The sequence below is a fragment of the Phalacrocorax aristotelis genome, chromosome 3, assembly GCF_949628215.1.
Source record: "Phalacrocorax aristotelis chromosome 3, bGulAri2.1, whole genome shotgun sequence".
NCBI classification, from domain to species: Eukaryota; Metazoa; Chordata; class Aves; order Suliformes; family Phalacrocoracidae; genus Phalacrocorax; species Phalacrocorax aristotelis.
Genome location: NC_134278.1, coordinates 102,092,436 through 102,120,405, shown reverse-complemented (window position 1 = coordinate 102,120,405; position 27,970 = coordinate 102,092,436). Strand labels below are relative to the sequence as shown.

Here is a 27,970-nt window from a genome sequence, read left to right as displayed (position 1 = left end):
TTCCAGTAGAAAAATAATTTAATAAAGGGATAAGTTTCAAGAAAATACCTGTATAGTAACAACATTTTAAGTAAAATGTTCACAAAAATATACATGTCTAATGTGATTATACATAAGTTTTCTGACAGGTCCTGTTTTAAACTTGGTTCAGTCCACCTACGTTTTCCTTTAGGAAAAACCTTTGCTGCTACCAGACTTCCTGGGATATATCAGTTTCCACAACAGAATCATTAAGAGAAGTGTTTTCTACCTCATTTTAGGCTCCTACAAATAAACTGTAGAGTTGGTAACAGTCCAGAAGAGATGAGGTTATAGCACATAATTAAAAAAAAGTAAATACAAAGAAAGCAAAATTCAGCCATCTAACGGACACTGTCAGGCAGAAACATCAGCCCTAGAAATACACACCACACTTAACACTGACACAGCTGGAAAAGGCAGGCAATGAAGGAAAGATGGGCAAGAGAGAGGGAAAATGCCAGGAGGAGGATTCCCAGGGATCATGGAACTGCTAGAGGAGCAGGCTATAGAGAGGCCAGGAAAAAGCACACAAGAGACCAACATATTTCTAGAAACCGGACAATTTTATAACATAGAACATAAGCTAATTGCAGAAAGATCAAAAGGAATCAGTGCAGAATATTTATTTCTTATTTTTCCAAATGGCTAGTGAGCTGTAGAAATAACAGGTCTGTCCCAAAGAGCCCTCACTGATAGGGCTAATTCAGCTGAACAGCTCCGAGACTGATGTACTTCCAAAAGACAAAAAATCCGGTTACAGAAATTGAAGGATGGAACAGTACAGTATAGACTAAAGAAAACATGTTCCACCAGCAGAGGACAGGAATGAAACACTGAAAAGGAGATGCCAAGAGTTATCAGTTTTGTCAAAGGGAGATGTACGCTGCAACAAAAAACAAAACAAAAAGAACAGAGCATAAACCCATCCTACAGAAAGAAAACGGAAATTGCTAAAGAAATAAAAGGACACACATTTTCCAAAAGAGTTTTTGTTTTATAATCAAATTTTTTACATAGACAACTGAAACACACCAATATTCTGTGCGAAAAATATTTTTAAATAAACTTTGCTCGTTCTTAATTTTTGTACATTCTGATATACATATGTAACAAGGTTTATGGCATTGTAACCAGGATCAAAATCATACAAAGGAACGAAATAATTGCTCTCATTTATCCTTTCTGAACCAAGCTGGCTGCTGTTGCACTATTAGACTTCAAAAATTATTTATTATTAATGGGCAGCCACCTCTAATCGGTTTAAACACTCAAAATAAACCCGAAATTATTATTGCACAAGAAGCCAGTGAAGGCATATGGCATAGAATGATCAAAGTCCCTTACTGTTAAAACCTTACACCCCAAAATAGAAAAATAGAACTGGAACATGAAACACGCCAAATAAACTTTTCTTTTTCTTTAGTTTGAGTCAGGGTGTGAAAAGTGCCTTGCAGCCTTTTTAAGCTGCTCCAATTTCCATTGCATCGGTGAGCGTTTAGCTAGGTTATCTTTAGCAATACCTTTGCAGAACAAAGGCCCTTATGTTTCAGGGAGTTTTTTTTCCTGCTTTGTTTTGGCTGTTTGTGTTTCATCTTCAACTTAGGTTTCTTCAGTCTATGAACCTGCACAGACTACTTCGCCATAAACTCTACAAATAGCTGGAGAGGAGGGGAAAAATAAAAAGAAAAAAAAAGCCCCATATTTCTTCTTCTTGTTTTGATTTTAAGAAGTACTCCTTCTGCTCTGAAGCCTCCCTGCTCTGCCAGCGTCTGGGAAGGAAATCACAACAGCATCCCAAACACGGGGAAGTTCTTGGATCTCTTTTAAAAACCTTTCCTTACAAAAAAAGGTTTTTATTCACAAAAAGTTTGCCACAAAACCCCCCTTGAAAGCTAAAAAGAAAAACCCACAACCCACCCATCACTGCCCCAAATCAGGTGAAGAATAGGTTAACCCCTTCATTGACCACCTCCTCACAGCTTTGCCATCACACGACAGTCTCTACGCCGATCAACTTTGGTGTGAGGATTCGTGGTGTAACACCGTTGTTTAGATCTTCTTCAAACTCCAGTAACTGCCCCATAAAGTTAAGGTTAGGGGAAATGATTGGTCGTTTGCCTTTTACAAATTTATAGGCATCCGTCATGGTCATGCGCGTGTGCTTCATTAAGTACGCGATAACTATGGTGGCAGATCGGGAGACACCAGCCTGGCAGTGGATGAGGAGACCTTTTCCACACTGATGAGCTTCCTCTGGAAACAAGACAGACAGAAGAAAGCAAGATTATTTTTTTTTTTTTTGCCAGTTTGTGAATCGGAAAAGGCTCAGTGCAATTAAGAGTAACTTAATATGGAAAGCCCCTTTATTTCATTAAAAGCACAGCAGTTTGTGTCCCATCCTCCACCCCATCCAGTCCATCTTCCTTTGGGGTTTCAGAGTTACTGAATGTGAAACACAGGCCAGTCTAACACTGAAGATACTCATATTGATTATCATCTCTTTATTAGATGAGCTGCACACAGAGACACTGCAGCACCGCTCCCGTGTGCTGCCAGGGGGCATTTACTAAGGAGGTCATGGCCCACAATGAGGCAGCCTGGACCCCATCTCCACCTCTATCACAACACCGCTGCGTTTTGTCAGCATCTCAACCTCCCTGTCTTTCAGAGCAGGACACCCCCTTTCCAAAAAAACAGGTATTTTCAGATTCAATTCATAACAATACATCTGTTTCAAAGCCCTATTCTTTAAGATCTCAAATTCTGACTCCTCACCTTCTGCATATCAGGCTCTTTTTGTTTTGGCTTGATCACCTTCAGCAGTGTGAAAAAGGGATTTGCCATCCCTGTCTCTTCATGATTTAAGCACACCATCGCATCCTGCTGAACGCTACCCCTCCAGAGCTGCTCACTGGGAATGGTGGGGAAAGGATAAGGTGGGGAGGGAGGGTGAACAAACCACGCTCACACTCCCCACCAAGATGCATCACTTAGAGGGATGCAACCTGGGCAGGATTTAGGGAGGGCAGAACCCCTGGGGCCACATGCTAACAGGACACAAGAAAAAGGAGAGTCATCACCATACCATCCTCATCTCCGACAGCTTGCTTTTAAAACAGGAGATAAAACTTTCATGATGTGACACTTCAACCTATTTCTTCTGTTTTAATCCACAGGAGAAGCATGAATTTAGTTTACAAGTTTTGGCATGAATCCAACCCCACCAAGAGTATAGTTCCTCCTACCCCGCATGTTCAACCTGTGTTGTGAAAGCACAAATGTAGCCAACTTCCCTCTAGATATTTTTGCCAGTTATTGTTTCAGAAAACTGAAACTCTATGCATTTTGACACACTTTCCCAGACAATTTTGGATTATTTCACTTCCTATGGCTTTAGTCTTAGCTAAACCTGGGTTTGGTTGTGGTTTTTTTGGGACTTATTTGAAGAAGCACAGGCCAATGATCTGCTCTTTAAACATTTCCAAATCTTCTCAAATGTAATTTAAAGTTTACCCTGAGGAAGGGAAGGCTTTGACTAGTTACTTCCCCAGCTGGCTAAATTTGCTATGGAAAAAACTCAATGTTTTTAATAAACAAATATTTCTCCAAAGACCCTCAAGCTATAATTATTAAAAAGGAAAGTAAAATGGGTTTTGAAACACTTGCTAAACCTTTTCAGAATAAGGCTGCTTTCTGTGCCCTCGGTAAGGTCATAAGCCAAACGCTATCTTTTAGTGGTTTCAAGAGTTCTAATCCTATAGTTCATAGGGATGCTGAGTGCAGAAGTCGCCCTCCCACCCCCAAAGGGCCTCAACAGACCTTTGCAGCTTCTTTATTTAAGCTTAGCCTATTGCATCTCTCCATCTTGTTGAATTCTAAGTTTAAGGTTTTACTGGATTTCTTGACCCAACTTTTCTTCCCAAAAGATCAAAGCAAGGTTCCCTCTCACCTGCCCTCAGAAAGGGCTTCCCTTCACCCAAAACAGGGCATTCACCTTCCCATGCACATAGTAACTAGCAGTTTGGGGAGCTGACAGCACTACTGTTAGAGCTAGGGTTGGGTTAAGAACACTAGGGAAAATTTGAGTTTACACAGGGATCCTTTGATCCTCTACACTATAGAGGACAAGCCCAAGGGCTCCTAGTAGAAGCTGTCAGTGGTAAGACTCAAGCTTTAACGCTGCACGCCATCTGAACTGCAGTGTAAGCAGTGATTTGCCTATTCACCTTCACTAAGGTAGCATGGCTACTGACTGCATGCGTCCGTGCACAATGACCCCCTGCCAACATAAACACAGCCGGACTAGGCTGACAAGCTGCTGGCTTCAGAGCATACGGCAGGGGCAGATGGGCTCAGAAGAATATGCTGAGCTTGGACCTCCTGCCCTGGGATCCAGTCCCATGACTGGGGCCCAGTCTTTGCTGAGTCCCAGAGCACCTCCACAGAACCAGCACAAGCAGGCTTGAGTTTCAGGAGCCATGTACGCACGTCCTGACTCAAGGGACAAACATTGACAATTTTGAAGGCAGGGAGGAAGATGGCTCTGCACCCACTTCAGCTGACCCACTTGGGGTCAGCTAAGGACCTAAGCTGTGACACAGCAGAGAAGCACAATTCCTTTGTCTAGTCCTCCACCATCAAGCCTGAAGTATTGGTAAAGAGACTACCCCAGCCCCAGGACAAGAAAGTAAATTTATGTCAGTGGTCCCCCCCAGCGTTTTTCAGAAAACCTCTCAGGACATGTACTTGGGCTGGGGAAGCACAAGTGGACATTTGCTATGCTGCAAAAGCTGTGCCCGCAAAGCCATAGAGAGGGGCAAGGGAAGGTCCTCAAAAGCTTTAAAATCTTTCAGGATCATGTGTTGATGACCTCTCTGACCAGCCTTGCTTAAAGAGGCCACCTGGCTTTAGCCTACATGACCAACCACAGCTGAACACACCCCTAAACTTGGCTGAGAGTTGTGCTCTGTGGATTGCAGCGATGTTCAGAGCAACGTGGGTAACGTCGCTGGGTCATTTCTTCAATATCATCCCCAATAAGCTGCATGTCCGTGGTGAACTCTCTCACACAGCCTACAGGTTTAGAGGCTTATTAATATAAGTTTTCCTCACAATCCACTCATCCACACATAGACTCTGAAGTTATAAATCTAATAGCAGAACAAGTGAAGTATGGAAGTTCTCATGAAATTAAGTTAGGAAAGACTCAGCCATCATTAAGAACAGTTACTATGAAAAATTGGCTGGAAGCCACTGTGGAAACTAGGAATGCAAGGGAATCAAGAAGAGGGGATGATAAAAGTCTCAGTTTTCTGGGGTTTCCCGAATTCAGAGGCCTGGAGGTAGGTATCGCTATCCACGGATAAAAATTGTACCCCCAGGCTACTTAACTGGATATGCCAGAGACGAGAATAGACACATGAGGTACTTAGCATTTCTGACAACTTAAAGGTAAATATGGCCTTACACAGCCCTTAGGGTAGTTAACAAAGCATAAAATTCACTCTAGATTCTTATAACAGGTAAAAAACCCATCTAGCAAAAAAAACCCAAACAGGAGTATTTTCAGTCAAGGGTAATTACCAATGAACTCAAAAGCCTCTTCAAAATACTGCCTGAGATTCTGCTTGTTGCTGTCAGTGGCCGGGAGCCGCTTGTAGTTGAACATGCCTTTCTCATAATGGTACAGGGGCAGGTGTGTGGTCACATTGATTACGTAGCCTATGTTCATCCTCTGCATTTTCTCCAAGTCCTGAGCATCGTGCTCGTTTCCGAGGAAGAGGAAGGGCAGGATGGGGGTGAGCTCAGCGTTCTCGATGTCCGGTGTGGTGGGGATGGACTGAGGTAGTGTGGGGGGCACAGCAGATGCACCGCCCCCTCCTCCCCCCTCCGGGCACTCTTGCAGCTGGAGGGAGTTATCGCAGAGGTTTTCATGGTTCTGCTTGAAACCGCTGAGTCCTCCTGGGAAGACAGACCAAGCAGATATTTTGGTTAGACACTCTGAGGTCAGTGATGCTTTGGGCCCACCTTTCTTCAGAGAACGTACTGGGGTCACCAGGACCAGAGCTGGTTCTATCATCACCACCACCACCGTCACAGTGACTGATGATGGGCATGGCCACCAACAGCAAGGGTGGCATGAATCAGTGGCACACATTGTCTTCCCCTCCACGAGGCTGACAGTGCCAAGAACAGGCTCACAGACAAACATGCCTCTGTGCAACACCAGTGCACTGGGGCTGCCTCACCTACGAGCCTATGGGAGGAAGCAAGGCAGGGGGGACAAAAGGCATTTTTCCAAGAAGGAAAACATTGCCAAAACTACAAGCAAATGGGCTAGCAGCACACCAAAACAGAGCAGCAAGCCAGCTGGGTCGGTCTTTTAGCTTTACCTGTCCACAGCAGATGTGCCTGCTGGGAGTGGCCCTGCAGGGCAACCCCGCCAAGGAGGAGTGGGTGCACCTCATACCAGCATCACTTGGGGATGTACATGTTTGTGCAGCCGAACAAAAGAAAACTGCTCCTGTAACCTAACAGCAACTGAGGTGCTCACTTAACATGTGGCAAACAGTTCTACTTTTTCTGCCCTGGTTGCCTGAAAATATCTAGCAAGGGTTATTTTTAGGACATTAATATGGATTGGGAAACGGATCTGAGGGGGAAGAGAGAAGTAATTTTTTTGGCTTGCACCTCCCCTGTCTCTACTGCACATTTTGCTGGGGTTTTGGTTTTTTTTTTTTTCCCCCCAAGAAGCATTTCTCCCCCCACCCCCACTTTTTTTTTCCCCCCCCTCAGGAGGGTGGCTCTGCAGAACTGGAGCAAGAAAAGCAGACCTCCTTTCTACACCTCATTGGGCAATTACATCAGCCCTAGGCTCCCCACCTGCCTGGTTTCCATAGCAATTACACAAAGCACACAATGACATCAGCTAGCATGACATCAGCTCTTTGAGCGCAAACAATACAAGAAGAACTACTTTGTGTAAGGCCTTTGGTAGGAGGCCGCGTTCCTGGGAGCCGCTGATGTAATGCTAACAGGTGGCTCCTCCAAAAGAAAAAGGCGGAAAGAGAAGAAATGCAATGATATATTCCCCCCCGCCTCGCCCGCAAAAGCGCACGTTTGTGTTGTACCAGGATACTTGGAGTCATGCACCACATTGAGACAGGCCAAGTGTTCAGACTCAATTGCACTTTTTTTTTGGCTTGCATTTCACAAACCACAAACAACCACACACACCCAAGGAGGGGGGAGAGCTACACTGAAGTTACTAGAAAGAGCTACACTAGCCAAAATAAATTCTGAATATCACCATTCCACTAATCTGCTGCCTTTTTTTTTTTTTAAAGAGGTTATTTTCTTTTCCATACTCTTTGACAGTGATCTGGCAAATAAAAATTTTAAAGAGGAAATGACGTTGTCACACCAGCTTTGGATTAGATAGAGCAAAGGGCTTCCATGCCTGTACCTCAACTGCTGCAACTCCAAACACCCACAGGCCTGCCCATAGGGCGGGACCCACCCAGGGCCCGTCTTGGTGCCCTATGCAGTACGCGATGGCCACGAGGTACCCAGACCAGGTCACAAACATCTGAACCCCTCTAATACTAGTGCCATTTTTAACATCCAGACTTCAGTTCTCCAAATGCCACTAGTAACTCACTTTCCCAGAAATCCCTGAATCACCCACAAAACACAGTATTTACCCCACCTCAAAAGCATGCTTGTCTTCAGCTGTTTCTGCTGTTTACAGTACACAGAACAAACAGATTTGCCTTAAAGATATCTACTCACAACATTGTGGTAATAGGGGAGCAGGACAGAAGGAAGAGCAAGGACAAAAACCTGAGCTTGACTGCCAACTGCACCACCTGGCCTTGACAGGGTCTGAAAAGTTTTCTCAGTCCACTCAAGAAAAAACAAACAAGACTATCGTCCCCACGCTGAAGAGGTTTCAAGCCTCATGCAACCTGACAGCCCCAGCCTAGAGACTGGGCCAAAGGCTAAGCCCTAACCCACATTCCCATCCTTCTGCATAGACAAGCAACCCATTCAGCTTAAATATTGCTGTTTAAACAATAACCAAAGCATGCTGGATTCCCAGGAAAACCCCTGAAGAATAAGCTGCTTTAGTGACTCCAGAGTCAATGCTCATTTTCCACCTCTCTTGCAGCCTTCTGGCAATAAGCGGCCACAGGCGGAGGTAGGATCCCATTGCTTCATCACTCAGGTGCAGACACACTGATCGTGTGGCAGACACCATCCTGCTTCACCAGCTGCCTTGTAATATACAGGAGACCTTCAGAGTCTAGAGCAAGACCTTTCCTCACCACCTATATCCTTCTTTTGGGGCCTCTGCCTACCCTGTTGGCCAGAAGACACTATTACTCCTGTTACCCACTCCTCAGTGTGAGCTTTGGTCCAGCAGATGAGAACAGGGAGAACAGGACAGGGCAAAAGACCATTACATTGTGTGTTATCACTGTACCCAGAAGAGAGAAAGTGGTGCAAGGCAATTACCACCACTCCAGCAAGAGCATCAGGCCAAAGGACAGGAAGGCAACCCCAAAAACACCACGTGGAAGATGCCCAAACAAGTGGAGTAGCCAAACATACAATAGCTTCACCCACAACTTCTTTTCTGACATTCACCAGCGAAGAGGTCAACTTCCCTAATGTCACTCCACATCCCCCCTCCCTCTGTTCTCCTCCCTTATGTGGGTAGGGAGTTAAAAAGTCAGTTCAAGCAATATTTAAAGTACCGTACCCAAGCACCTCTCGGAGCAAATGTTCCTAAAACAACATGTTACTGGGCAGAGGATTAATAACCTGAACTGGCTCAGACATGTGAGCAAGGGAGAACTGGACAAGAGTACTGGTACCCAGAAAGGATGCAGCAAGAAGCAGTCAGAGGGAAGCTGAATTCTAAAGCCAACAGTAGGAGCTTAGCTTGGATCTGCACTACCATACGAGTCATGCAGGTCCCAAAAGAGGATCCAGAAACCTCACAAGTGCAGTTCCCTTAATCAACTCCCCCCATGCTCACCACACACGCTCCTTGCTCCTAGTTGATTTATGAGGCCCTACTGTGATTTAAGTGGAGCTCATGCATCCATAATGTTCAGGTTTTTCTAAAGTTTGAGACTACTTCTCAAAAAAGGTCCAAGCAAAGTTTGTTATGACCAGTGAGAAAGAGTCAAAGAAGGATGGACTTTCCACATCAAGGTAAACACAGTGTACATGGTATTCAGGTGCATCTGTATTCCTTTGTCAAAGAGCTGCTATTTCAGCATTTAAAGTCTTTGTGCAGTGGGCGAGAGGAGGTGGGAGAGAAGAGGCTGTACCTGGAGATGAGGCCAACACATAGCTATTGCAAGCCTGGTCTGAGTTGATTCATTAAACTCAGCAAGGATCAAGACATATCACTGTTACTGACAGCAACTCCAGAACACAAGGAAGTTCAAGGCATAGATGCAGAGACTCGTCCCATGGTTGTAACAGAAGCTGTTTTGTGGTTGAAGCTGCTGAAACCTTCCCAAACCTGGGGCATGGAGGAAACGTTACAGAGGGCTATAACAGGGAGTGTGGAGGAGAAGCACAACCTGGTGGAAGCCTCTCGCTAGCACAAAAATAAGCTGCATTTTAAAAGCAGCTTTTCAACTGCTGTTTGCAATATGCAAAAAGCCTTCTTCATACACAGGCAGCCTAAGCAAAGAGGCAATATATCCACCAGGAAAGACCATTAGCATGCCTAGCAGTGCAGTCTGAACAGCCATGAAGCCTAGACTCAGCTGCGTAGCTACCTTCGGTGACAAACCAAAATGCCAGCAGCTAAATAAGACACCATTGTTCACTTCTACAGAATGCCATGCTTGTAACCTGTCTCTTCTAGCTTTAGACATACCACATAGTTTTAATAATCAAAGTACAGCAAAAAGCCTGAACCGCCCAGGCAGTTTGACACGGCCCATGCATGGATGCAGAGAACGTGCCAAGTGATTTTGTGCACATTCTACTCCAAAACAGCTGTCAGGCAGGCTTGTAGGGAGGACTGAACCTACCCAAATCCAAATGAAAATGGACATGCAAGGATGCCCAGCCCACTGGGGAACCCCAGGTATTTCTTCTATAGGGAAATGAATCAATGAAGCAGGATCCTTCACGGCAGATGGCCTTGCCTGCTATCCAGTGGAACACAACCGAAGACAGAGGGCTCTTGCTCGCCACTAATGCAAGAGCAAGACATTTTTGCAGTTATCTCTGCATAACATCTTCCAGCATCATGCCCTGCCAGAATGGTTGGTGAACAACAGACTTGGGATTGTCCAAGACCTCAAAACTTTTAGGAAGTCTCAAGTCAGCGCTGTACATGCTCCAGCTATTCATACTTGTTTGTTCAAGTTCTTTGCAGCCATCTGCCCGTAAACATCTCAAGGCTACTCAAAATCCCCTGCCAAGCAGGGCCTGGGCAGTAGCTGCACACAGATTTCCCAGTTCCAAAGCCACCCAGGAGACCAGGACTTGCACCATTGCTATGAGGCCAGGTGAGCAGCAGGACAGGAGCCAGAGCAGCTCTGGACAAATTAAAAAAAAAAAAAAAGACAAGCAGCATGGTGCTTGCATAAAAGTCATGCCAAACATGGTGCTGTCCTTTGCCACCAGAAGAGGGCAAATGAAATGCAAAACAGGCACTACAGGTATGGCAGGAACTAGGCAACCAGCTTTTACAAGTGACCATGACCTTGCAATAGAAACAATCTTCAAAGAAGGCAAGAAAAACAAACTTTACCTGCAAGCATTTTATAGGATTTTTTGTTTTGTTTTAAAGATTGAGAATTAAAGAAGGCAGGTGTTACTGTTCTATTTGTACTTTATCTGTATCTTCTCTGGCACCTCTTTCAACCATCACTGCTATCCTATGGCTGTGTGTCTATACACAAACTAGGATGTGGGTTTACAATATGTTTTGTTATATTAGGAAAAATATTGCAATCTGGAAACAGGCTCTTACCCCACAGAAAAGGGAGTAGGTGACCTTGTTCCCCCTAGAGCGAGAGAGCTTATAGAGAGGCACTTGCCATGAAATACCCTCACATAAAGCAATACCTTTGCATTACCTCATCGGCATGGCCATACTTTTTTCTGAGCGTGGCAGGTACTGGGTGTTCCCATTACGATTACAAACAGGAACATATTTTTATACATGACAGATTGCAGAAGCAGGATCCACATTTAGACATAACACGTGATCCTGGGAGACAAACAGACCTTTTATACAGCTTTCAAAGCTGTCCAGGCGGATTTCTGGATCCGCTCATCCTCGATTACAATACCACAAAGCCATCTCAAAAATAAAACCAACACACACATGCACATCAAGAGCAGAAACCCCAGGATGCTGTGAAGTAGCAGCAGAAGAAATGTTCAGTCTGTAACATCCCCTACTCTTGAGTTGCTGGGCTGTCGTGGGTTGAGCAGCAGAAAATTCAGCAATACTGAGGTTCTGGCCACCAAAAGCTTTGCTCACTTGGGAAGTAAGCCAAGTTTTAAAACACACACTGAGTGTGTGCCCTGTCAGTACCTACACAGCAAACTGAGCCCCTGCAGCTGCATTTGAGTGTGTTCAAGGTCAAAATGTTAAAGCTATCATTCGGGGTGCAGGACAGAGATATTCAGACAATTGGTGTATATCTGTTTAAGATGACGCTTTAAATTTGTGCAAGTACAGCCTGTTCCTTTAAACCTGTGACCTCATTTATTTACATTACTGCAGAAAACCACTGCCAGAAGCAACAGCTGATGACAGTCTCATGTATTTTTCCACTAAGACAACAATTAAACTGCTCCTGTGTTATTAATGAACAGATGACTTTGTGTCAAGTTGACTCAAAGTGCAGGATCCCTCAAGGTTAAGCAAATGTGACTCCAGCATGTAAAAACAAAGGCCAGGTACTGTCAGCTGCTTCACTTACCTGGTGCTGTACCCCTTCCCCACCCAGACAGGAGGGTCAGAGCCACAGGGCCACCCCTATGGCATGCTACCAGCGGTGTCTGGAGGTCCTGCTGCAGGGTGGCACACTGCTGCTGAGCCACCACCACTTCACTGCTGTTGTTTGGGCTGCTCCTGTACCACAGCAGGGCATGCTGTGGACTGTCACACCATGCTTGAGTGAGATGCACTTACCTTTGAGCACTGTGCTTACTTATCTTTTCTTCCTTACTGCCACATATTCCTCCCCTTTGGCTCAGGCTGCAGTCCCCACTGGCTTCAGCAGGTAGGTAGCATCATTTTGCTTGTGCTGACCTTCACATAACAGGTTTGCAAACAGCCAAAACTATGAAGCTATCTCAGCTTATTTGGAGGCAGTGCCTTGTCCCCAGGTCACAGGTCTATGGTAGGAGTGCTTTCCCACACAAGGGGAACCAGCAAGCTCCAGCACAGAGGCACTCCATGGGATACCACTCCCATCTGACACAGGCTCACTTTTAGCACCAAATCCATCACAGCATGCTTGCTTCCACATAGGAAAAAAAAAGAACTGTACAGGTTGAAACAGAATTCATCAAGTACAGGCCAAGTCCACTCCTAGGATGTGGACAACAACCCAGACCATCTCTTCGTACCACTGACCAACACAGCCATGTCTGCAGAAGTTTATGGCTGTGCACAAAGGATCTTGTATCCGGGCCGTAGCCAACCAAAGGGCCACTACCTTATCTCCAACACCAGATGACATGAAAAGAGTAAAAGCACCTAACTCCCCATATTTCTTCTGTAGTACTCCCTTAGCCTCAAGCAGAGGTAGGTCTACCAGGTATCAAAGGCACTAACAGGGAGGGCATGGAGGCACTGGGGGTGCACCCACAAAGCACCCCCAGAGGTAAAACCACCTTGCAGTGGAAGATCTAGCCATCAGACTTTCCCACAGCTGTTGCTGGCACCATTCTAGCCACAGCAAAGATGGTTCATGGTGTATGCTGGCGATCATTCTCTGTTCATCCTGAGGTACTGAAAGAAGGGATGCCCACATTTCCTGAACAACACAAGACAGCCACTTTCCTCGTCCAAGCAGGCCTCTGCACACTGTGGTGAAGAACTTGTGCTTCCCACACCTCTTCTAGAGCAACTGGGATAATCCAACCAGGTCATTGTAAGAGTGTGTTTGTACTCTCCAAGACAGATGTCCTCACTACAGCTGCTGCTGAGCAGTGCTCAGGGCTTGTCCTCATTCCTGTAGAAAGCTTGACATGGTTGAAAATATTGTATTTAGCCCACACAGTGGCAAGCTGAGATGAGAAAGGTAACTCCCTTCTGTCAAAAAGGGTGGGGACCTATCAGACCACACTCACCCAGGTGACATTAGCAGTTTCTCCTTTGATTTCAGGGAAATGGTGGTTTAGGTTTTGGGTGGGTTTTTTTGTTTGTTTGTTTTAAAACACTGGAGAGAGATTTATGAGGTCAAACCCACAATAGAGGAGAGCCCATCCTTCTGCAGTACAAGGAGACCACAGTGACACCAGGACTGCTTTACACAATAACATTCCTGCTGCTAAAGAAAAAAAGGGGGGAAATAAATCCTTTTGCAACATAAGTATCCACATTTACCTCAAGTGCCCACATTGCCCCCGTTTTCCAGAAATAAAAGGCATAACTGAAGGGTTTTCCTACTTCTGTGGCTCCTAGGAAGTAGAATAGGTCTGACCTTCTGGTCATGCGAGTGTATTTCTCACCCGTCCACAGGAGGTTCAAAAGACCTGTTGCAGGATTTCTTTCCCTGTCACCCACATAGCATTCAGCATCAGCCTTGCTGCAAAAGACTTAAGCTTAAAACAAACACAAAAGTAAAAGTAAACATAGCTCACAAAGAACAGCTTCCACCTCAAAACAATCTAATCTAGTCTCTCTCTCTAATCAAGCTGCCAATGGCACTTCAAAAAAAAGGAAAAACTCCACATTCCAGAGAACTTGCAAGGTCAGGTTTTTTCCATGTGGGAACTATCCCAAGAAGCTGGTTTGTACACAAATTCTGGCCTAGAGGAGTTACAAGCACATCCTTGACACAAACGCTTTGAGGTCCCTTTAGAAGTCACGAATATGATGATGGATAAAGAAGAAAGGTTTCCCCACAGCATTGAGGCACGTGTGCATGCATTTGCACAGTATTTCTGATTTCATCTCGCTACTGCTCACGCCCCTTGCCACAGCACATCCTCTCCCACTTGGCCTTTGTAGTCCCTGCTCTCATCTACTTTTATTTTGTACTATGACACCAGGCAGAGAGCTGCCAGCTGCTCTAGGGACATGTCCCAGGGAGGGAGGAAAGAGATTACTGAAAGCCCCTTCACCTGCCAGGCTGGGCCAGAGATGCTGGCTCTAGCCAGCTCCAGTCTCAGCTCCTCCAGCCTCACCACCACCTGCTCTCAACCACATTGCCACCCCCAATGCCTACCACACCTCAACACGACTTGTTTCTTTCCACCATCAGCTCTTACCCCTTTGCACTTCTTCTTCTGAGGGTAACTAGATCATCCAAATCAGTTCCAACTGGAAAACAAACAATTCCCCCCCCTCCCCCCCATACTTGCCACTAGGGAACCTTTCCTGGGATTTCACTTTGGGGTGTTTTTTTTGTTTGTTTCATTTGGGGTTTTTTTTGGTATCTTAAACTTAGTTTTACCTCAGACCCCCAAGTTTTGGGCCCAGGCCATCCATGCAAATCCCACATGTCCCCTCCCTCCCTTACTTGCCAGCTTTTCCAGGAGATGCTGCTAACTTCTGGACCGCTCACCAGCCTGTCCAGAAGCTGCTGTGAATTCTTCTGGACCACATCTCCGAATTCAAGACAATGGTTCCAGCTTGTAACTGGAAATCCCCCTATGCTGAGTGAGTGCAGAGTCTTCCCATTTGAAAGAAGAAAAAACATTCACAGGAAAATAAACTACATGACAGCATCTTTCAAAGCACTGAGTTATCCTCAGGGAGCAGTCAGGAAGGTGAAAGAGGAGAAGGCCTGCTCTCTCAGTTTTGGTACAAGGATGAAGCTATACAATAATGTAACGAGGAACAAGACAAGAAACCCCACATCCCAAACATGCTACAGTGACAATTCCACAGCAACAGACGAGGATTGGACTTGCCCTCCCTGGAGGGCAAGCATTTATAGCAGAAACTCAAAATTAGACACATTACAACTTCTCATAGCAAAAGTATGCATTCCCGTGGGGATGTAGGCTAACATGAAGTCCAATTAAATAATCACTGGAAATGTCAGTGTAAACCCTGAAGGAATACATACTTCTACTGTGAAATGCTCCCACTGGAAATCATATTAACAAAAAGGTCATCAAGAAATGCTAAAGCTATGTACAAAGGAGGCAGGGGAAGTGAGGGGGGAGGGAACAGAAACTATTTTAATGCAATAAAGATACCACAAATGGTTTTATACTGACAAAAAGCTACGAGTCCGTTTTCACAGACAGAGGTAGAACAGACCAGATTTGCCCAAAACACCAGGTTTGTTTTGGTTTTTAACCTATTACCAATTCTCTCCCTGCCCATCACCATATGCATCCCTCAAGCAACTGCCCCACTTGGCCTGGAGACAGCCAGCAGCCGGTGTGAACGCACACAAGTACAACATAGAGGACTTTGGCTCGGCATGTCTGAAGAGGGGGAAGGGTCCCAGCACCGTGTCAGACATCTGTAATCCTGGATGTGTAGGAGTGGACATTTCTGTTTAATTCACATGTTTTAGAGAGCACAGATTTTCATGGTTCAGCTATCCATTTATTCACTTTACCCTTTTAAGGGCAACCTCTTCACGACAGCTTCTTTTTAACAACAGAACAGGCTGCTTTGTTTCTCCCAAGGATGAACGCAAGCTCTTTTCCAGTCCAAACCACCGCTCTTCCACATTAGAAACACCAGCAACATTTATTTGCATTAATATGAAAGAAAAACAGAGTGCTGATATACCGCACAAATGTTTGGGACTGCCATCCATTCCTGCTGGATCTAAACTTCTTTTTTTAAGTACAGAGTTTATATCCTTTTAACTAGAAATAATAATAATATCTGTCTTTGATTTGACACTTTCCAGAAAGGTTTTTCAAAGCACATGAAAAAAAACCAGAGAAAGTGAAGGGTGCTGTTTTGACATATCCCAGTGCCACATTGTCCAAGAACAAAATCAGCAAACTACTGGAACTAGCATGGTGAAAGCCAGCCCCCACACTGACACAGACTTCAGGGCCAGCCCTGCTGGCACTTAAATCCCAATCCTAATGGTCAAGGAAGCAAGGCTAAACCCTAAAAACGCCAAAGGGCAAGAGAAAGTTGACCTAGTTTGCATCCATATACTCCAGAGTCAAGAGAAGAAAAAAATATACATATTTACAGAATCCAGAACTAAATAGCAATCAAAAAGGAATCTCTTCAGCCAGATCAAAACCAACCTGGGTCTCCTTTTCTCCACAGAGGGGTTAACACTAATGTTTCTCAGGAAGCATAAGCACCGTGTTATCCCTCAACAGAGATGTCATGCAGCCTTACACAACTAACACAAACACCTAGGAACCTAAGATTAACCTCATGTTAAACAATCACGTTAAGTGGTTTTGTACCTAAAATACACCCACAAATTCTAAGCAGCAGCAAAAGGCTTATTCTTAGTTTCCATCAACTGAGCAGACAGACTCTCATTGTCTTAGCAGAGACCAAAAAGAATTAGAGCCCATCACCAACACAGTACAGGTCAACTGCTCTAACAACAGCTTTTGCTTTAAAACATAATTGGTCAGTGGCTTAAATACAGCTTAATGTCACACTTTGGCATAATAAACTGGAGACAACCAATTTGCCTGATGTGACAGGAGCTTGCAAGTTATCTTCTTTTTTCCAACTCTAAGATATTGTAAAAAAATATATATGGTAATTAATGTGTGGACAAGGAGTAACTTTTTTTCTTTTTATTAGCTTTACTTAGAAACGATTCTTCTCTGTTGCAGCAAATCAAGTGGGAATTAACCCAGGCACACTGTAGGCTTTCTGAAGCTAGAGAATAGTAAGAGTTGGAACCAACATGTTCACATCATTTAATATATTTTTAAAATATTTTTTTCCAAGTCCCTTCTACAAACCATGTATCTTGGAAATAGAGCGATGCATACATGCAAAGCAGCATCTAACCCTGGTAGGAGTAGTGGCTCCCAAGCCCTCCCACCGAGTGCATTCACGTCCCCCCAGCAGAAGTTGACGACAGATTTATAGTCACCCTGACTGCACTAACGCCAGACCCCTCTGGTGGGGACAGCCCAGTGTAGGGACACATGAGCTGGCTGGACACCAGCCAAGGGAGCTGTGGGTGTAGCTGAGCTAGACAAGGCTAGCGTTGCCCCAAGCAGCAGCAGTCAGAGGCTCGCTCCTTCAGGACAAGAGGGACTAGGTAGCACCCAGACATACAAGGTCCTAGTTGCTCCCCAGAGACTTGCTGGTTCAGGTTTCTATGCACACTCCCCTGGGACATGCTCTTAGGGGTACCACTAAAAACAAGTGCCAGGAGATATGCTTGTGCCCCTTCTGGATCTTGGCCTCTTCACTGGGAGTGGAGCTTTCCTTTAGAAAGGAGATAACCTGTTCACCCAAGCAGAAAGAGACATGAAAGTGAGACTTGAATTTTTAAAAGAACAAAACCCTCCTAGAGGTAAATCAGATCCTACAGTTTAACACTTTAGCAAAGATGTACTTTTCAGAGACGAGGGGAAAGGGGTGCTTGCAAGCCTCTCTCCAACTTTCTACAACAGGCAACTGCATTGTTCAGGGCACCACTGTGACAGCAGATGAACCTGGGTCAGCCACACTTAACACTGATGGCAACAAGAGAGATGAGCTCAGCGTTACAAACAGTGCAGAGGACAGGAAAGAAAAGCCAGACAGATTAAAATGACTTGTCCAAGGCCTCACAGCAAGTCTGTTGCGTGTGCTTAGTCACAGAGCAGGGGAATGACCACCGCACAGCCTTGGTCAGAACTATCCTGGCCCCACAACTGCCCTGCTATCTAGGCACAGAGTTATCCTTCTAGCCAGATTACCCCCTTTCTGCACCACATGGAAGAGACGCTTACTTCTCCCCATCTCCCCCCTCCTCCTCAAGCCCTAAAATGCTGCTGTACAGGTCCAGAACCAAGCCAGAGACCACTTTCTGGAGGGACACATGCTCCCAGGGAACCAACATCTTTCAGAACAGGGGAGGACACACCAAAACCAACCTCCAGTGGACTGAGATGCTTTAGACATGAAGTTGCCTTAATCATAGATATTAATTGAAGCAAAGAGTTTCCTACACTAAAAAGTCACAAGGCATCTGAAAAAAAAAAAACAAAACCAACCCAAACTAACCCTGCAGCTTCACTACTGAAGCTACTGGCAAAGAAAGCATCAATTGGCCACTCTGCACAGAAACCACAAGCATGCTGGGACTTCCCTGATGCAGAGATCACCCTGCTGAAGCCCTGAATGTCTTCTGCTCACAGTAGCCCCCGTTCTGTGCATTGCGTGCATTGAGAGGCACAGCCAGGACTAGTGGCCAAACCCAAAGGGACTGGTGCGTGTGTGAGCTTTAGCACCATAACCATCAAGAGTCATTGGATCAAGACCAGGTGAAAAGCAGCCACCTGACAGGCCCGCCAGCTAAAACTGAAGCAAGTGCAATGCTCATGACAGCACCTTTATCCAGCCTCTTCTCAACAGGACTTTCTGCCAGCTCTGACTTTTAGGGGAAGAGGGGAAAGGAGACATCCACGATATCCACCACTCTTCTTTAAGCCTCGGCTTACCAAAATACCTTTGTGATAACAAGAACCTCAACAAAGTTTAACTTCTACAGTACAGAGGTGTTTAAACACACTAAAGACATATTCAGGTGAGTACCTAGAAACAAACCTCCAGGCAAACCACTGCTCACGATAATTCAAGTCAGCCTTGTGATTTCTGTAACCAGTGATCTTCCAGGCCAACCAGAGACTTTCCAACAAGGCCAAGGATCCACACATAACCTTATGTGCAAATGGACAATGCATTAGGTCATCTTCATAGATTACCATAATCTATTTCTTTAAACAGTGTGACTTCTATAGCCCCACAAGCCCATGCTGAATATTTGAGAAATACTGCCCTCCTGGTTGGCTGGTAAATTTGCAAAACAGATAAATGTTAAGCCTGTGTGCATGCTGCTCCTATTAATGGTATTTCTTCACTTTATTTATGCTTTCATAAATAAAAAACTAATATTTCACAAAGTAAAGAAAGAGTCATAGCCTAAAGACAAGTGGCCGATCCCCCACTTCAAATTCCAAGGTAATCTCACTAAAAACTTTCCTGCTCCTAAGCATGGTAAAAACATTGGCTGCTGCTTTGGAAGGAAAACAACCCATGTATAGGTCCTAAAAAAAGGTGGTCTATCTGTATTAGTCAACATCCAGATACCACTAAACCTCAAATACAGTTACTTTTCCACCCTGAGTCTCAAAAAAGGGCTGTGCTCACCTTAATAATAAGCAAGAAGATATACCAGCAAGCAACTCTAGATTTTACTAGTATAGTGTCCCACCTCCAACAGCGTAAGGGCAGCACATCAGGCATTCAGCTCATTATAACCCAACACCTACCTACCAGGAACACTGCAGGGGATGTCCCCCCAGTTTAAACAGAGCTGGAGTCAGATTTTTCTTCACAAGCACCAGAGATATTTACCTAACGTAACAGTTTGCTTCTTGACTATTAGCTTGGCTTCCAAGCATTTGAGAAGCTGGAGAGCTAAAAAAAACCCCTCCTTCCTGTTCCTCTCTTTTCAAGGCAACGTCATTGCTCTCTTCCCCCCAGGGACAGTTAAAACGTGACAGGCGCTGTGCAAGCCAGCACTTTGAACTCTCAGATGCCATCATCTGGGAAGAAATGCTACACTTCCCATTACTGTTGAATAGGCAAAGTTTAGAGGTACACGCCTCTGCAGAAGTATCCCTTGAAGTATAGAAAAGACTGTGGTCTCCAACCACACTATTGCACCAATTTATTTATATGCAAGAGGTACAGACACACACAACCAATTTTCAAGTGTTACGGCCAATAAGATTACCTATCCCAGTGAAGAAATATGTTAAGCTCCAGCAATGTCTGAAAACTGAAGGTGAAATCTCAGCCCTAATAGGGCCAGCAGAAGTTTTTTCCTCAATGACTGATGGGGCCAGATTTCCTCTGCAGCCTAGAAGGAACACGCTTTAGTTTTAAACACATTGGACACTTCGCATGCATTACTTACCACTTAAAAATACACATTTCCCTATTACAACCATGACCTAATAATAATTATTCAGTGGAGATCTCTGGTGGAAATAAGTGCCAGGCACATGTTTTGTTCGTCAGCTGGATTTGTTGACCATTGCATCGAGTTTTACTCTCAAATACACTTGTGCAGTGTAATCCAATTAGGGTTTAAAGTAACACCGGCACTGTTAAATTATATACTATAAATTAATAAATATTCATTATAATTTATGATAATTATTAATAATGTATTTGCAACAGATTATGACCAGGTCAGGTATTCCAAAGGCAGTTGATCATAGTCTTTTACATGAACACAGAACAACATAAAGCAGGTACTTATTCCTTTTATAGGTGCCTCGGTCCCCCTGTAGTTGTTTCAACTTCGCTGATACGCGACTTCGCTGTGGTAAGAGGTCTGAAGCTATTCTTAGACTGTGGCAGAAAGCATGAAGTGGTTTGCTGGCAGGTCTTATACTCCCCACTATAATGAGAGCGAGTCACTTCATTTATTTCCCTGTTAGATGAGCAATGAGAAGACTGAAAGCCAGAGCATAAATAAGCTCCTCAGACCAGGAATAAGGACAGAGAAGCATCCAGTTGTTATCACCACCAGCCGGTTTCTCCCCATCCCCCTTGCAGCAGTCCAGCCATCAGTTTACAACACACAGGGCGGGAGGGGGAACAAAAAAAAGATTATTCACCAAATTACGTTTTGCACCTCTGCTCCTGAATTTGGTGTTTCCCTGCAGTCAAACGCAGAAGCCTTTAAAAACTAAAGACAAGACTGCAGCGGGTTGACAAGGCTCCTGCTGCTGGGGCTTGAAAGCAGAGGAGGATGGGCGGGATGAAGACAATACCGCTAGATAGTGGCCAGGGAGACAAAGGCAACTCCTCTTGTGTTAAAAGCTGTTGAAATGTGTTGGCACAGATACGTCAATTTTTTCAGTTCTGTTTCATTTGTAGATTTAACTAAACTTGGAAAAGAGACACTCAACTACAAACCTAAATGTTTCATTCTGGGTAAAATAATACTTTTCATCTGAATGCAAATGAATTTCCCACTTCCTATTTTTAAGTTCCAGTAGCAAACTCAAGCACACAAGGCCCCCAAGACTCCAGGCCACTTTTGCTATGAGCTGCAGTGCTCAGGAAAGGCAGAGATGCCTCACTGTTGGTTTGCGGGAGAGAAAGGGGCACAACCCCACCAAGGAGGTCCAGGGTTGCTGAGCCAGACTGGGGCTGCGCTGCCACGCTCTCCCTCCCCAGATTTAGCAACAGCATTACTGCTGGTCTCAAGCAGAAGGGACGCTGGGCTCATATCACTGGTTTTTCTTCTTCCCAATACTAAGCCAAAAAAAAAGAATCCACAAAAACAGAGACCTTTAGGTTTCAGTAAGCACGCAGTACCATGGTCTAGTATGAAGGTGTGTGGGTGCAGGGGGAGAAGATGACTTCTTCCTGTTTTGTATACAAACAGACTGAGCAGCAGCTTCAGCCCTGACAGCACAGTGCTGCTACATGGGCTCTAGCAGCCTAAGTAGTACACAATTCTTTTTTTTTCTTTCCATAAAAATAGGGGGTTTATACCTGTCTCAAGTGCTGTTGTGTCTTGTGAACAGAGAAATAAGCAAATCTTTGCTTCTGAAGAGCTTAAGTAAAAATTACACAAATATTGTACTTATGAAAAAAAACAACACAAAACGCTCCACATTAAGGCATTAACAGAGGGGCATAGATAGGAAGGTAGGAGAAGAGGTCTTAAAATCCCCCCATACCACAGGATACATAAAATCCCAACACTCTTGTCACACTAGTTTATATATTGGTCTGCTACACTAAAAATAAATCAGGCCACCTCTTTTTAACTTAAGTCTAATAAGGTGCCCATACATACATTATCCATAGATCACAGCCTGGCCTTTGGAAACAGCACAGACTTTTCTGCTGCTTAAAAAGACTCGGGCACCTAAAGCCTAAATACAGGCAGGGCCACGTTGCTACCTCAGCGCGCTGTAAGCCAAAACTGTAACTCAACCCTCAGCTTTGCCAATCAGATTCGCCCCACAACACGACACCATGCCACAAAAACGGCAGCGGGGCCGCGGGCTGACAGGCAGCACCAAACATGGAGAAGGTGGCACCAGATCAGGGGGACATAAACTTGGACAGCCAGGCTAGCAACCAGTGTTTGCAAACACAACACAGGGGATCAGATGGGCCAGCAATAAATTAGGACTGGACTGCAGTAAGCAGGAGAAATTGCTCGAAATAACAAGTGAAGGCAAAGAGGGCTCCCCAGCTACCCCCAGTTTCATTTTGGGGCCTGAACCCAGGGGCATGCACATGCCAGCTCCCAGCCTGCTGAAGCATGATGGAAAAAAAAAAAAAAAAAAAAAGCTATCTGACAAGTCAAACTAAATAACCAGTGCTTCCAGCACCGCTCCTCCAGCTCTGAAACTAAACCACAGCCTTCCTAAATGCTGTTTTATTGTACACTCAATGCCATTAGACTGCAGTTCAAGCCCCACTTCAAAGGGCAGGGAGAGGTTTCAAGGTGATGGGGGGAGCTCCTCATTACACACTTCCCCAGGTGAGGTCTGCTCTGGTGGGCCAGAGCAGCCAATCACTACATCCAAAAAAAAGCAAAGGATTTGGGCTTACTCTGTCTTCTAGAATACTTCCAGATCTGTTGGCAGAACAGTTTGTGGAGGGGATTTCTGCTAAGGACGTCTTCAAGGCAGATGCTAACATTTCCCAGTGGTTGAAAACCAAAAATGGCCCAAGCAACCCCACAAGCACTCAGTGAAACCCAACGCAGCAGCCAGCATTGGCAGCTGGGAGAAGGGGCTGCCCAAAGGACCCGGCAGCTTGGTACTACCCAACTGTAGCTGTGTGGCTCTGTCTCAGCCAGGGCTTCTTACTTCAGGTACTGGAAAACTGCTAGTCAGAGGTCCACAGGAGCTTCAGTGTTTTCAGAGAAACACAGAAAAAAAAGATGCCTTTCAGCATCTCACTTTTGTAAGGATAGGAAGGCTTGCAGACTACAACCATATATCTAGTTGTAATGGCTGTACAACAGAATGACTACTGCAAGAAAGAGGACTTAAGCAGTAATCTCGCCCTCCAAAGCGCCTCCTCTCCCTTTTTACAGATGAAGGGCACCATCATGACCTGAAAGACTCAATAAAAGGACCCTGGGAGCTTGAAGCAAGCGTCAAAATAAGGTCAGCATGACCATATACTTACTGGGAGCAAGAAGAAAGTTCAGTGCAATTTTAAGCTTCCACAAGATACACCCACAGAGGAGTATCTCACAGGGCCCTCAGCTCCTATAAAACTCTGAAACTAAAGAGAGGAAAGGGAATAAACTACCAGCCCAATCCATTTTCCTACCACGTTGTACAGGTTAGAAGTAGTAAGCTAAACAGAAAAATTAAGTGTATTAAATACGTAACAGGATAAGCTAAGAAACAAATCCTTCCATACTTTCTCAGTGCCACAGGCAGTCTCTGGCAACCATGCCTCTGAATGGCATAAACACCCAGGGGAAAGGAGATTCAATCTAGAGGGCAGCATTGTTATAAACAGGAGCTACAGAATCAAGTGAAGAAAGGAAAGTGTCCTTGGATGCCGCCTTAATTGGTGGGGCTCATTTCCCCCAAAGCATTAAGGGACAGACCAAACACCACATTAAAACAGGAGCCTTTACAGGAAAGCCATATACCTATGTGAGCATGCATACATGTAAACAAACACTTTCAGATCACTTTTTAGACAAAATCTCTCCCTCTGTCCATTATTCTGATCCAATACCACCAAAAGAAGGCTTGACTGCTCCTCAAGTTTTGCTGACTGGCCCATGATGCAATGCCTCAGACAAACTGGCCACCCTCATCTTTCCTCCTCCCTTCTGCCCATCCCCAGCACCTATGAGTTCAGTTTTAAATGGACTAAAATAAGGCTGCTAAGTAAAGGTCAGTCTGATGAGCTAAGAGACATATACCCTCCTGGACCTCTGCCCCTTGGGCTATAAATACTCATAGCAAGCACTGGGGGAAATTCTTTGTCTGCACAGACAGACACCAGGAAGCGCGTTTCCTCCTCCTTCCAGTTCCCACCCTCTCCGCTACTCAAAGACAACACTCAGAGAAAAGCAAGCATCTCCCCACTACGTTCATGGAAGACACTCGCTTTGCCATTGGTGACTCAAGGCACACAGGCCTTCCTAGGAATAAACGCACGCTTTGAAAGTTCAACCAGCTAGACTGATGGCAGAATACACATGCTGCAAAGCAAACCATGAGGTTACGTGTGGGTAAAGAGGATTACCTTTTAGGACTAGGGGTTCCTTGCCTTCTCGCTTCAGTGACTCCAGCACTATGTGGAGTGGCTGGGAAGGCATTACTCTGCTTGGCTCATTGGTATTCTCGTCATAAACTATGATTTCTTTGGAAAAGATCCTCTTGAAGGAGTCCTTGCCTTCCCGGCAGGAGATCAAGTCCAAGACAGTGATCTTGCCCTGCTGGAGCCTCCTCCGGCTGATCTTGTCAGAACAGTTAATGTGGACAGCCCCTTGAATGTGGCTCTTATTATACTCCATGAACGGCCTGCAGTCAATGATGACAGGCCCTTGGTTCTGTTGGTGGCTCTTGCTGCATTTGGTCATCTTCTTCGCCAGATCATTGGGGTAAATGATTTTGATGCTAGCTAGTTGCTTGGTGGTGCCTGAGACCGGGCTCCCCACTCCGCCCAGCGGGCTCAAGCTACCGGTGTTCTCATTGTTGTTGACCATTTGGTTGGCAGGGCAGGCGGTGGAAGCTCCGGCGTTGACACTTGCTTGAGTTTGGGCCTGAGCGTCCTTGTCGTACGTTGCCACAGTGCAGCAACTGGCACTGCTGCATCCACAACTCAGGGAGCGTGCAGAGCCGTTAGATGAGGGCATATACGTGAGATTAGCAGTCTTTAGGGACACAACAGCTGCGCCGAGCAGACTGGGGTGGCTTTCACCGACAGAAGAGGCAGATTCAAGATAGCTAGAGTCTAAACAAAGGTTGAGATCCTGAGGTCTCACTGGCCTCGAAAGTGCCACAACTACCCTGTCGTCTAAAGGAGATGGAGGCATGAGGAGGCTGAGCACTAGCAAGTTAAGAAGAACTCAAGATCACCCTGCAAAACAAAAAAAGGGAGGGAGAATAGGAAGAAGAAAGAGGTGATGAAAACAGATCATGAAATCGCATAAGCCCACAGACATGGCAACTCACTTTCCTAACACTCATTACCCACAGTTAGTAATCCTTTCTGACAGTTACCAGCTCACAGTATTTGCTAAAGAACCTTTTCCAATTGTGCAGCAAATACCTCAGCTATCTGCATGCATGCACATAGCATGCAGAATACATGCGACTATCCTGGACTGTGCAGCTACACCCAGGAGGCGGCATTTGTCTACATGCAGATGGTGCTGAGCTATTCTGAAACCCCAGGCTACAAGGTATGCAACCAATAATGACAGAGGCATGTTCTCTTATTCCCGTTGCTTACTACAAGGGAAGCAACTACTGGACTGACCCTACTACTGGGAGGAACATTCAGGAGCTGAATGTGTCAGTGGTGATATGCAACTTTTCCAGCAAGCTAGAATAAAATTAGCTTGTGAATAAATTCTCCAAGACAGTTACAAACTTGTACACATAAAACTAAAGGAAAAACAGCCAGGAAACAAAACCAGGAAAATTAGGTTCTGGAGAGCTTTACAAAAAGTAAGCATGCACCTTGTGATTACACACACACACACACACCCCCCCGGTTAGAGAGGTTAATCCAGCCCCAGCTAAGTCCCCAGCTCCAGGCCCGGGAAGGCTGCTGTTCCCTGGCAGTCCCGGAGCAGTAGTTCCCTCCTCCCTGGGAGGTTTCACAGCTTCTAGAAAGAGGGGTCCCCTCCGCCCCAGCAAGGTCACAGCCTGCCCAGCCTTTGGCTTGCCATTTGCTAAGAGACAGAACACAGGATTAGAAACTCCCCCATTTCCACTCGGGAGGGAAGGAAAACAACAAGAGCAAAGCAACCTAAGAAAGCCTAGACAGTGCCGCCCCTTCCCCAGCAGCTTTCGGGGCAACCGCGGCTCTCGCTGGAAAACACATCCTAGCAGCAACTTCACGAACTCCGCCAAGCCCCCAAAAGCTGGCGAGCGCTTGCACCACCGGTTCGCCTCCCGCGCCAGCTTCGCGCCGGGCCCCTTGATAAAGGGCACAGAGATGCCCCATCCCGAATAACGAGACCTCCTGCCGGGGCGGCCCCCAAGATGCTGTGTCGTCTCCCTCCTCCACCACATCCACCGGAGCAAACCCGCGGGCACCTCCGGAGCAAGAAGTGCCGCCACCCGCCCGCCCGGTGACGGCGGAGGTACCGGGGCCGGCCGGAGCGGCCCCGGCGGCAGCAGCGGCTCACGCGGGAGGTTTTCCAGCCTACTCTTCTTTTGCCAAACCCCTCCTCGCCCCTCTTCGTCGCTTAGAAAAAGTATAAACAAGCCCTGAGCGTCTTCGCTTGATGCAATTAAGAAAACATTTGAACAAACGAGGAAGATAACCCGGCTCCTCTGGCTGGGGAGGGCGGACACAAGAAAGGAGCACCAGAGAAGCGGGAAACTCAAGTTCTACCTCCGAGCGCAGGGCCCGGGGCCGCCGCCAGGCCGGTGCCCCCCGCCGCGGCAGCCGTGCCCGGGCTCCCGCGTCCCGGGAGGCACCGCACCGCGCTCCGCACCGCCCGCCCTCACTCACTCACTCACTCACTCACTCACTCACCGGCGCGGCGCGCTCCGGCCCGGTACGTCGCGTCCCCGCGCGGCCGCCGCTGCGCCTCGCGCCCGCTACCCCGCGCACGCCGCCCGCCCCGCGCCCCGCGCGCCACCCGCACCATCCTCGTTACTTTCTCTTTTGCTACCGCGTAAATGTACAGCTCGGCGGGGGCGGGGTGGGCGGTGACAGGCGGCCCCGCCGGCCAATGGGCGAGCGGACGGCGGGAGGAGGGGCGGGGAGGGAGGCGTGGCCGGCCCGCCGGGCGCCGGGGAGGTGATGTCATCGGCAGCCAATCGGGAGGGAGCGGCACCGGCTCGCGCCCCGGGGCAGCAGCTGCTCCCCGTTGACAGGCGGCGGTGGTCCGGCGGCGTGCGCTCCCCGCGGCAGCGCCCCCTGCAGGACGAGGTGCGCCCTAGGCGGCGCCGGGGCGCCGGCGGCGCTGCTGGAGGGGCCGGGGGCGGCGGCGGGGGCGGGGGTTAACCCGGCCTTGCTGGTGCGACCCACCTGCGCACCCGCTGAGGGAAACCGTCTGCAAAAAAAAAACAAAATAATTGAACGTCCCGAATCGGTCCCTTCATCGGGAAAAGCCACAAACTCCTCACGAACGCCAGGCCTGCCGCCCCCGGGGCTACGCCACCGTGCCTCAGAGGGATGTGCCATCCCCCCATCACCACCACCCCCCAAACTGCCTTCTGAAGAAAGCAAGCTGAGAGAGAGCGACTGCAGGTGCCTGTAGCCCAGACGCATCATTTCCATAGGCAGAGCTATTGACATTTTGATTTCAATATAAAGTTTTCCAGCAGGAAGGGGCCAGCAAAACCACAAACCGTCTTTGAA

At 46.5% G+C, this 27,970-nt stretch overlaps 1 protein-coding gene across 1 annotated transcript; it reads right to left on the bottom strand.

The window, feature by feature from the left end:
• Positions 1 to 27,288, bottom strand: DUSP10 (dual specificity phosphatase 10). The gene is made up of 4 exons (XM_075088814.1): positions 27,140 to 27,288; positions 24,671 to 25,507; positions 5,605 to 5,982; positions 1 to 2,274 (listed from the first exon to the last, which is right to left on the bottom strand). The coding sequence occupies exons 2-4, from the start codon at positions 25,461 to 25,463 to the stop codon at positions 2,009 to 2,011; spliced, it is 1,437 nt and encodes a 478-aa protein (XP_074944915.1). The 5' UTR covers positions 25,464 to 25,507; positions 27,140 to 27,288; the 3' UTR covers positions 1 to 2,008.
• Between the last annotated feature and the right edge of the window lie 682 nt (positions 27,289 to 27,970).